Source organism: Phoxinus phoxinus, assembly GCF_949152265.1.
Source record: "Phoxinus phoxinus genome assembly, chromosome: 12".
In the NCBI taxonomy this organism is placed as follows: domain Eukaryota; kingdom Metazoa; phylum Chordata; class Actinopteri; order Cypriniformes; family Leuciscidae; genus Phoxinus; species Phoxinus phoxinus.
In genome coordinates, this window is record NC_136887.1 from 30,893,282 (window position 1) to 30,905,629 (window position 12,348).

Genomic DNA, 12,348 nt, shown 5'->3' on the forward strand with positions numbered 1-12,348 from the left:
CCTAAAACTGGAAAAAAATGAAGCACGCCATCACGGAAATACCTGCACTGCAAGAAAATGAAGAACCAAGTGCAGTTACTGTACACAGTGTGGTTAAGAATATTTCAGTCCTGGACTAACAATAGTTCTCTGAATAGAACGATAATCATCGCAGACAGTCAGTGGGATCTCTAATTCAGTCCTGAAATCATACTCTATGCAAGTACATAGTTTGGGTCACTTACAACATGTATTTGGCAACACACGTACCAACCATATTCCCAAACCTGTAATGAAAATTGCTGTTGTCAACAAAAAGAAAAGCTTTGAGGGCTTCCTGCGGTTTTCCACCTAAATAAAAGATTGATGGTTTAACATTTAAAAATGAAGAAATGAAGAAATCATTTTAGTATGGCAATTGTATGCCTTTTGTATTTTAATAATAAAAACATATCGCAACTAGACTTTTTCCACAAATGTTGCAGCCCTAACATGAACACAAATACTTCTAATGTAGTAATGCAAGCTCAATTTCATTGTTGGGTTCTTAAATACCAGATTTCACTTTGTAACACAATGCAAGTACACGTTGCATCACTATAGCAGACATTAGTGTAAGCAAATAAACACAGTAAAGAATAGAAATTCAGGCTATAGTATTTGGAAGCACTAGCATATCTACTTTCTTTGTGCGGCACCGTGATTCTTTTCTTTTACTGTGGTTGCAGGAACTTCTTGAAGGCGTTTCCTCTGATGGGAGAGACGCAGGAGAGAGAACGTGTGCTGGTGCACTTCTCCAAACGCTTTTGCCACTGCAATCCAGAAACTCTCACCTCAGAGGGCAAGTCTTCCAAATGCATTGTGGATTTCTGTAGATTTAGTTAGACTTTTATCATGGCTGTACTCATTGATATATTAAAAGGTTTTCAATAAACTTTTATGCTACATTCTGGCACACACGAGTGAAGTTACACATACAAAACTGTTCCAAAACCAAGTAAGCTGCCTTCTGCCTATACATAGGCAGTTGCCTTCAAAGAATATAAGTGACTTATTTAGAACATTCGTTTAATGTTAGCTTGCTGCTAAGCTAGCAAAATGTGTCCCAAATGATGCACTATACACTACACTCCTAAAAATAAAGGTTCCAAAATGGACAACATTGTCATAAAGAACCAGTTTTGTTTGCCCAAAGAACTTTCAGTGGTCAGTTCTTAAAATAACCGTTTTTTTTCGTAGCGTAAATAATTCGTAAGAAAATGTCTCTAATTTTAACCATTTAAAGAACCTTTTGTGCAACCAGTTGTGTTAAAACTCCTGTGATGTCTAGCTAGGCAGCTTGATTTTGGTTCACACTAAGAACGATAACTATAAAGGTATAGTTATAAAAGTTATTGTAAATATAAAAGAATAGCAGAGTTCACACACCTAAACTATAATGATAACGTCACAGAGAAACATAATCATCGGAATCACTTTTTTCGAATATTTTTTTTCTCAGTACGATAAAAACATTGACAGCCAATCAGAATCCATCCAGCTCAAGCATTTAAAGCGGCAGATGACAAAACTGCAGCACATGCTTATAATAAACAGAATGATATCATCTGCTGGTGTGGACGCTTATCTCTATCGTTATCTTTATAGTTATCGTTCTTGGTGTGAACTGGCCTTTATAGTTTCATATATTTGTTCTATAAAATGTATGATTTTTATTAACATTTCTTTTTTTCCCATTTCTTTGTAATAGATGGTGCTCACACACTGACCTGTGCACTTATGCTTCTTAACACAGACCTGCATGGACACGTATGTATTCAGCAACACTCCGTGCGGCTCTTCTCTAGGTTGTTGAATCCACACATGTTTATTAGACTCATTTATCAACAAAATGTTGTGGTTAATAATGAATGCATACAGGAAGAGGAAATAATGGACAGATTTGATTTGATTGTGGCTTGTGCAGTAAAATGAGGGAAGCTTTACTGCAGGAACTGGATCTACTCGCGATTGCACTTCGATCAGAAACACATCAGATTGATCTGCAAACAGACCGTCTTCAGTTCTGTCTCATATTTCTATATTCTGTATTCACTCCAACAAAGTGATCAGGAACATGTCATGATATAGCCGGTAATTACTTGGCTAGCGGTCATTAAAGAATGCCTCAATTGACCAATCAGAAACAAAGTTTCCAGAAAGTGTTCTGAGAAGAAAAATATGTAATGTTTGAAGATGCCGCTATTTAAAAGACATATATGAATAATGTTATCAGCAACTAAACTGAAAATCTCTTCCTAACCATGTGTGCTTCATAGTGTCATTTTCATTAACAAGCCTCTCATTGCTGTTTCTCTCAGTAATATTACAGTTCTCTCTGACTTTGACCTAAACATGTCTCTCTCTGTCTCTCCATTTCTTCTTCTGTCTCTCTTTCACCTTGTCTAACTCACTCTGCGGCAGGTGGTAAGTGCTTTTCTTCTCCTCCTCCTCCTCTTTTCTTCTTCGTGTTTTTGTCTTCTCTCAATGGCTTCGGCTTTAATGTGTTTTCAGAATGTTTTCATCCATCATTCGTGGAATATTACTCATCTAAAGTAGATCTCTGTGGTAGGAGGGAGTCAGTCAGACTGAGATATTACTGTGCGTTGGTTGTGATGTTTGTGGAGCTGGTTTGATACTGCCATCTGCTGACAGCTTTGTGAACTGCATTTATCTTAGCAATGACTAGTGTGCTTAAATATGGTCACTGTGATTTTTCCAAGACCCGTTCCATCCTGGATCAACATTTTTTGTTGATCCTGGAACAACATTCCTGTCTGAAAATGTAGTCCTTACCCTACCCATAACTTGATAGGTGATTGAAAAATCACTCAAATCTGGCTGATTGAAATTTAGTTCCAGGATCAACAAAGACGTTGATCCAGGAACATGTTGTACTTGGTGAAATATAGTTATTTTTTCCATCTCTATCTGTGATTTTATTTCTGTATTGTTACATTTTGCATTGGTTTTGTAACCACTCAGTTTTCAATATGATGATTTATATCTACAAAAAAAATTGATTCTGCAAAAATAGGCTACTAAATGCTATATTAATGTGCCATATTTAAAATATTACTGACAAATCTCTTGGCAATTGTCTCATTTCTCAGACAAGCTTGCAAGTAAAGTGTTTGGGGAGGTTTAAACAATTTTACAGGAATTGTACAAAAATATGATAAAAGCACTTATAACAGTGATGCACAATGTACCCAGCGAGGATATAAGCATATTTTTTTTCTTTTTCAAATCTTTAAATAAATCTTGAGAAAAGCATGATGTGGATTTAACAACCCTCAAGCATTTTTCCTCAGTTTTTCGACTCACAGTCTCTGCAGTTTTTAATTATGTCACTGCATAATTTAACAATTTAATTTATAGACAAATGGCAGACAAAAAAAGCTTTGCAATGTCACAGTTCATTCCTTCCAAAGTTAGAAGACTAATATCCAATCAATCTGGTGTTAGCGAAGCTTAGCGAAGGGTCACTTGATTTTGTCAATAATATTACGTTAGTAATTGGCATGTGCAATTATTGGCTCATAATCGGCACATGTTATTATTGTTGTAACCCTGTATTGTGTTATTGCGTTGCAGAATATCGGGAAGAAGATGTCCTACCAGCAGTTCATTAGCAATCTGGACGGCCTAGACGACGGCAAAGATTTTCCCAAAGACTTGCTCAAGGTAATTATTTAGGGTTTTCTATTACTTTATTATTGTGGACAACCAGCGGGTAAGGAAAAGAAAAATACCTTCATGCATGTCTACTGATAAAGTGTGATTTCTCACCAAACCTGACTGATTTCATTAAAACACACTCTAAACACAGTTACTGCATTATGTGCATGGTGTAATTGCATTTTTTGATGCAACAAAGACGCATCTGTGTTTAAATTGGATTCAAGAGCATATTCTTTCATGAGCTCTGTCCCATAAGCCCGGCTGACTGTGTTTGTGTATTTGTGGTGTTTCAGATGTACGGTATTACCAGTCTCATATGTCTCTGTCCTGGTTTAGGTGCTCTATAACTCAATAAAGAACGAGAAGCTGGAGTGGGCGATGTGAGTATCCAATATCATCCCCATGAGTCAAGAGCGCTCACATTATCATGTGACTTCTGGGGCTAATGCGCGCAATACCTGCACACGTGCATTGATGGCGTTCTGTTTCTGCAGCGAGGAAGAGGAGTTGAGGAAGAGTCTGTCGGAGCTGGTGGAGGAGCAGTGTGAGACGGGGGGGAAGCGGGTTGTCAGGGTAACGGACGGCATTAACCCGTTCATCGCCATTCCACTTTTACTCAATGCCGTAACGTACAAACACGGGGTTCTGACACGCAAAAGCCATGCAGACATGGACGGCAAACGCAGTAAGTGTGTCGTTTGTTTGTTCTGTAAAATCAGGCATTCCCTGTTTCCCTTAGTTTCCGCATCATTTCCTGTCCTTCCTCCCGTGTCTGTCAAAATAAGAGGCATCATTTAACAAACAAATAAATAAATAAATAAATAAACAGAAAGGTAAATCGTGGCTAAAAAAAAACCCTAGTATGCTGCCTATTGGGGCATTTATTTGGCCAATAATTTGCTTCCTCATTTTAGCCAAATCCCCTAATAGACAAGACAATCCTACAGCATAATGCATTGTGAGAAGCTCAGTGTTATTTTAGTATTACCTATATACTATTATAGTGTTTATTAATATTTTGAATTTGTTTTAATTTTAAACTTTCATTTTAATTCTGGTTTAAGGTTGATTAATTTTGTTATGTGCATTTTAACTTCAATTTATTTATTTTAGTTAGTGCAACATTTCTAATTATTAACTTAAGTTTTTCATCTAAAATGTATATTTAGTTTATTTTATTAAATATATATAATATATTGTGTGTGTGTGTTTGTTTGTGTGTGTGTGTGTGTGTGTGTGTGTGTGTGTGTGTGTGTGTGTGTGTGTGTGTGTGTGTGTGTGTGTGTGTGTGTGTGTGTGTGTGTGTGTGTTTGTTTATAAGCTATATATTTGTATAAATCTATACAATATTTCATACATGCACACACACTCACACACTTACTGAAAACGAGCCGAATCTCCTGTGCCGAGGATTGTTTGTGTGCTGCGTGGAGGCGTTTGCTATGTAGAACATTACAAATAGGTCACTTCTGAGATCCATGATGCTTCACATGTTGTAGTAGCACATACCTGAGCAGCTCACTACGTTTTGGAACCGAGCTAATGTCAAGAAAGGCAATAAATCAGCATTATCTGGGATCCGCCAAGATTTCCTTCTGTTTAATAATGCAGCTGCTTTAATTAAAACAATTAGGTTGTATCTTACAGAGAGGTGGAGTTCATTTGTGAGCGGGGAAGTTGCTTTACAGATTTTCTTTCTTCGACTTGTGTTACAGCAAACAACAGAGGAGCTCATTAGTGAAGTGTGTCTTTATTCTGTCTCTCTCTCTCTCTCACACACACACACACACACATTTTCTCTTTTATTCTGTCTCTCTGCAGCCCCAAGAGGACGCAGAGGCTGGAAGAAGTTTTATGCCGTGCTGAAGGGGATGATTCTCTACCTGCAGAAAGTAATTTAAATCTACCTCCCACACACACACACACACACACACACACACACACACACACACACACACACACACACACACACACACACACACACACACACACACACACACACACACACACACACACTGCAACATAGCCGTACTATATTTTGCAGTACGTGTCGTGTACTATGCTATGCTAATTACAGTTTTTCTTTTTTGACACAGACATCAGAAGAGTTGAGACATTTTCACACAATATTCGATTTAAAACGGCAAATAATAATTACATTTCCAAGATTAAAACTGGATGTCAATCAGTGAATTATGTAACCTAGTGAGGTCATGTGACAACAGTGAAGTTTGAAATGTTACATACGGCACACTCGATCACATACTACTTTTTAAAATATAAAAGGCAATATACATTATAGCACACAGTATGCTAAAAGTGCCACGCTAGTTTTCTATTCTGAACATAATGAGCTGTCTACATAGGCAGCTTTCTTCTAAGGCAACATGCTAACTGAAATCGAAACCTCGGATGATTTGAAATGCTCTATTCTGCACAAATAGGGCTCCTCACAACAAGTGCACAAGAAACTCTACTTACGATTGATTTCAGTGGAGTTTGACATTAGCATGCTGTTAAGATAACCCTGTGATACTCTATTAAGCATACACAATAGACAGTACGCACAAATACTGGGTTTTATGAGTACTTTTCAGTGTTGAATGTAATAAATATAATTTAGTAATTTACATTTTGCTCGCTTTGTCAATCGCCTAGGACGTTTTTTTATTTTGACAGACGCTGCAATACATAATGGAATTGCTTTCGCCGTGATGGATACACGCTATATAAATTTGGCCAAAATAAGTTTTCTTTTAATATCTATTCCATTTATGCTGCTTTATTTTGGAACTGCCTTTGTGCATTAAATGCATTAAAATGCACCTTTTGGAACACAGCCATTGTCTCTCTCTCTCATGTATTTTCATTTTTGCTTGCACTCATTGTGTTATCTGTCTCCTCCTATGGCCAGGATGAGTATAAGCCTGATAAAGACCTGTCAGAGGTGGACTTGAAGAACGCAGTGCGGATACACCACGCTCTTGCTACTAGGGCCTGTGACTACAGCAAGAAACAGAACGTCCTCAAACTCAAGACCTCTGACTGGAGGGTCTTCCTCCTGCAGGCCCCGTAAGCATCACGCTTTTCTGTTGTTGTAGCTTTTACTGCAGTTGGTTAGTTAACACACTGTCACATTGTACTAGGATGGGTGTTTGTCAGATTGCCTTGATTCTTTGTTTCATTTGACTTTCCCTTTAAATGCATGTGTGTAGGAGTGAAGAGGAGATGATGTCATGGATTTTCAGGATTAATCTGGTGGCGGCTCTTTTCTCGGCTCCTGCTTTTCCCGCCGCCATCGGCTCCATGAAGAAATTCTGCAGACCACTGCTGCCTTCATCCACCACTAGACTCAACCAGGTGCACAAATACAGCTGGGAACAGCCTACTCATGAGCTTTATATGTAGTAGAATTATTTTGTAATTTGATTATTGATCATTAATTGAGCCTTTTTATTTAACATTAGGGTTAACATATTGCTTGAATACTTTATCCCATGATGCAATGGAATCAAATTGACTTTCCATTTCCAGTTTGATGGAATTTACCGCATTTTTTTTTTTTTACTTATTGATACCAAAATAAATGTATTTGTATGCAAAATTGAATTAAAAATGCAATATATATTAATATATGTATATTAATAAATATACTATAGTTATTCTTTTTTTTTTATTTGATTTAAAAAAATCATGTATAATGCAAAATATTTAATATAAATATAATTTAAATTAATATGTATAATACAAATTATTTAATATATAATAGTTTTAGTATTATAATAATGTTAATTTTAATAAATATACTATAGGTATTAATATTTTTTACATTTGTAATATATTTTAATATATTACATTTAAAAAGATTTATTTACTCACTGAATTCTAATAATGTGATGAATTCTTGTGATTCATATTTATTAATATACACATATTATTATATTTTAAAAGAATATGTTTATATTAATAAACACAAGCATACTACAGTTATTAATTGTATTTTTTATTTGATGATAAAATATATATTTATAAAACACTTTTTATAAATCTATATCAATAATGTGAAGTCCTGTGAGACTTAAATAGTATACTAATGTGATACTAATAAATCGAATATCATGGCATAGGCCTATTGTTTTATGTACTATTTAAAACAATAATAGGCAGTGTACAGTATATACATGACGGTAGTTATGATTTATGCAGGAGGAGCAACTGAAGTCCCATGAGAACAAACTGAAGCAGATCTCTCTGGAGTTGGAGGAACACAAGAGAAGCCCGCCGGATCTGACGCCCAAGAGCAAAGAATCAGAAGAGTATCGAATCAAAGAGCACTATTTAACCTATGAGGTCAGAGCAACACCAGTCCTCTGTCTCAACGCTTCTGTCTGTCCCTTTAGCTAGTGCACAGGGCTAATGGGGAAGAACACTTTCAGTCGCATTTGTTAGAATATACACATATTTTAACCGTTGTTTTTAGTTATTTGTTTATAGGTCACATTATAGCATCTGTAAAACATCAGTGGTTCCCAACTGGTGGGACATGACCAAGCTAATATTAGGTCACGGGTCTGTTCTGATCATAGTCATGGTCACCGAGGAAAATTAATGCATATTGCAAATAATAAAGTGCAACTAAACATATAATTGTGTATGTTATAATAGCAAAATAAATAGAAAAAGGAGGAAAACCTGTGTATTTTGTTTTAGTTGTCAAAGTTATTTGTTGTAGTATTTATTTGCCAGCCTGTTGATATGAGGATAAACATGGTTTATGCTGACCACAATGTTTTGTGAATTCAATTATTCACATTTAGAAACTAAACAAACTATCAAAATAATAAATTATCCTGAATAAATATACAGTAGTGGCCAAAAGTTAAAAAGTTTGTTTTTAATGACCCTACAAGTTCAATTAAACCATCAAAATATGAGGAAAATATGTTATATATAATTTTTAAATATGTGGTAAGAACAAAACACTAAACTTGGTTAAGATATTTGTCTGAAAAAAAGAAAAACTACAGCTACAGGTTTTATTTTACTATGCAAAAAAAAATGCATAGAAAAACAAAAAGCTTACAGGAAAAATCATACATTGACTACAACATAATCAGTTATTAATTCATCATTTCTTTGTATGACAGCCTGGCAGTACAATTTGGCATGTTTCATTGTGTTATCAATACGCTTATAAGATCTTTAATATATTTTAATACCATTTGAATAAAGGGTGAAGATGCCAATTTTCCTAGGCCGGACACCACTTTTGGCCACTGCTGTACAAATATTAAAAATTACATTGTTGGATTTGATTTCAAGGACATTTTAGTTCACCTTTGTGCATAAAAACCTATATTGGGTCTCGTAATCTGGGTCATGAAGCAAATTCAGTTGATAACTGCTGATCTAAATGACATATATACAGGGTTTGAAATGAACTTTTTCACTCACCGGCCAATTTGGTTTAAAAAAAATTACCGGCTATTTAGAACTTCTAGCCAAAAGAAAAAAGAAAAAGAAATGAACCAGATTAACTACGTCACAGTTTACACACACACACACACACACACACACACCGCTATTGATTCAATGCAAAAGAACAAGCGCTTGTTGTTTTGTTGCCTAGTGACGTGTGTGTTCAAGTAAGCCAGATATGAGCAGATTCTGCGCAGTACACTGTATTTAATATATCATGATGACTCACGAGTTCAGTATTTGCACTAAATCTGCACAGAATCAGATTCTGGCCATGATTTGGCTCACACACACTTCCCCAGCAAAGCGAGTAAACATAATAACACGCCAAATTGGCTAGTGATTTGACAGCGTTACCCGCCACATTTGATTTTTAGCCGGGTGTTAATTTCAAACCCTGCATATATAAATAAAATGTTTGTGTATACCAGGGAACTACTCAGTGTGTATTGGTTTTGCTAACCAATCATTTTAATTGAAAGCTAATTTAATCTTCATTGTTTTCTGTGTCTGCAGAAATGTCGCTATGAGACGTACGTCAGCCTCCTGCAGGCCAAGTTCCGCGTGGGAAGTGACGACTTGGATAAGATTGAAGCCAGTATGTTCAGCGGGGAGGGGAAAGAAGGTTACCTGCGCAAAACTCAGTCCAGCCCGTCAATCAGCCAAGGTCAAGGGGTCAACGGACGGGCCGCTCACAAACACGCCCCAGAGCACAATAGCTGAAGAGCCTTTGACCCCTGAACTCATGCGGCAGACTCGCGTATGACCCCGGTTCAGATACGTGAGACGGACTCGTTTCGTGAACGGAGAGAAATACAAACGTAGCATTATAATATCCTTATCATTTCAATGTACAGTAAATTTATTATGACCATTATATGTATTATTAGTATTATTACTACAACAATAAACATAGTTGATAATGCTATGAACATTATTATTTGCCAAATACGAAAAATGAGGAGACCAAGACTGTATAAGTGGGAAGAAATGACAACACTGCATATATAATGTCAAGAGAAAGTGAACTACGGCATCACAAATGCGTTTCGGAAGATGCACCGTGACATGCAGCCATGTTGTGATGTCATTTAGAACTTTATTATGACATCGCAGTGATTCCTTTAGATTTCCTTTAGATTAAAGGGACAGTTCACTCGCCCCCATCGTTCCAAACCTGTATGATCCTCTTTCCTCCGTGGTAAGATGTTTTAAAGAACGTTGCGGTCCAAACAACATCAGACCCCATTTATTTTCAACAATGCCTGAGACGTTTTCTAAAATATCGTCTTTTGTAGAAAGAAGAAAGAATGTCATACACATTAGGAATGACATGAAGGTGAGACAGTTTAATTTTTGGGTGAACTGTCCCTTTAAGAACCATGTTATAAATACAAAAAAAGACCTTTGAGAATTTAAATGTAAAGTGTGTCATTTTTTTTCCCCCCAATGTTAAAGTCTCAGTTTAATATGCAGAGACAACAATGACTGAAGTAAATATTTCCTCAAAATAAGTCCTAAAAATTGTTCAACCAATAGCATGAGTTTGGGGGCGGGACCAACGGCAGACAGGAAGTGTTCTGAACATCAGTTAGCAAAGCGACGCAGAAATGACACGCTTCACCTTTAAATAATCCATGACATCACTTAGCAGTGTTTGACATTCTTTATGACATCACAATGTGTGTATCCCAAGGCTGTGTGCGGTAAGGGTCTGGTGTAGATGTAGCATTTGATGTACTTGTGAGCGGTTCACGGTATGGGCCTCGTGAAGTAGCCAGTTTAAGGGCTTTGCCGCACGCTGAGGCGCATGTAAAGATTCATGTGGGCTGTGTGTAGTGTTATACAACTACCCCCTTGTAATTATTTATTATGTTATATTTATGAATTGTACATTTATTTTCTCCTTTTGGAGCCAATATAGCGGACTGCGGGAAAACGGATTAGTTTAACCCACACCATTGTTTTTTTAACTCTTTCAACTTGAGGAGCTGATGGTTGATAATGGATCCATGGACATAATGGATGTTGAAAAATGCAGTGTCTTAACACGGAACAGGGTATGGGACATTGTACTTGTATGTGCACACGCGAGGAAAGTTGAGTCTTAGTATGCAAAACAGTGAAGAAGAGGAAAAACTTTCCGGACTGAAAGCGACACCCTCATTTTCTCTATCCAATGGACCACAAAGCCTCTATGTGTCTCTATGTGCCTGCAGAAAATTCAACCTGGACTGATCATTGAGCAGCAGGACTGCAAACAACACACCACGAACCTCCCGCCTCTTCCTCTGAACCACTGTCGTCCACCCAAACGTCTCAAGCCTGGGAAAGTGTCACTTTTGAAGGAGATAGTTGGTCATGAGCCATCGAATAGGACTCTGAAACTCAACGGTACAAACTTTGATCAAGTGCAAGTAGATTTTTATAGTCCTGTTGTAAAGCATGAGGACATTGAAAGTGAGAGAATGAGCTTTTGGCTCTTTTATGCTTTATGGATGTTGGAATGACGTAAGAGCTGCAATTTTATACATTCTTAGTAATGGCTTTCGTAAAAAGGACCTCTATAGCCTACTTTTCGCTTTGGCTGTTGTGCTAACATGATTTTCCCGTTTAGGGTAGAACTCAACGCTGTTGTAATAAAAGATTGTGATGATTATTTCACCATCTCCGCCTGCGTGGAAGAATCTGTGTTTCGTGTCATTTAAAGACTGCTTATTTCTGCCACACAGGTTAGCAGGAGCTCATTTGCTAAGTGTTTCATTAATCATTTCTTATAAAACAGCTCTGGTATATCTTTCATCTCATATCTAATGTCTTTATTCTAATCCAAAGTCATAGATTTGCTTGGAGAATTTGATTATTACTATCAAGTCTACGGCAAAAAACTCGAAAAGGAAAATAGGTCGAACAGGAAAATAGTTTTAGAGGAACTGCTGCTCTAAAGAATCACCCAAAATAAGACAAGGAGTATGTGTTATGAAAGTAAATAGGGTTCATTTTATTTTCATGCTGCTGACTTTTCAGGTTAAAATGCCAGTGAAACTAGAGTGCTGAAGGAATGGGTCCTAAAACTTAGAAACAAGTTCACATGTTTGCACCTCCGGTTCCATCATCCAAAGTCAATGGGGGTTTTGAATGGGGTTTGGTGTCTTGGTTAAAGGGATA

At 36.8% G+C, this 12,348-nt stretch overlaps 1 protein-coding gene across 2 annotated transcripts in view; it reads left to right on the forward strand.

Annotated features, from left to right (window-relative positions):
* The window catches only part of psd2 (pleckstrin and Sec7 domain containing 2), a 77,295-nt gene extending 65,438 nt beyond the window's left edge, over nt 1–11,857 (forward strand). Inside the window, exons 12-21 of one of the 2 annotated variants that reach the window (XM_079631354.1) lie at nt 708–820; nt 1,730–1,788; nt 3,616–3,705; nt 4,039–4,082; nt 4,197–4,387; nt 5,524–5,594; nt 6,617–6,774; nt 6,918–7,062; nt 7,909–8,052; nt 9,697–11,857. In XM_079631354.1, coding sequence (XP_079487480.1) covers nt 708–820; nt 1,730–1,788; nt 3,616–3,705; nt 4,039–4,082; nt 4,197–4,387; nt 5,524–5,594; nt 6,617–6,774; nt 6,918–7,062; nt 7,909–8,052; nt 9,697–9,903 — 1,222 coding nt within the window. In that variant the 3' untranslated portion in view covers nt 9,904–11,857. Of the gene's footprint in view, nt 1–707; nt 821–1,729; nt 1,791–3,614; nt 3,706–4,038; nt 4,083–4,196; nt 4,388–5,523; nt 5,595–6,616; nt 6,775–6,917; nt 7,063–7,908; nt 8,053–9,696 lie in introns of both variants that reach the window. The other variant, XM_079631353.1, reaches the window with a different exon arrangement.
* Nucleotides 11,858–12,348: the final 491 nt, after the last annotated feature.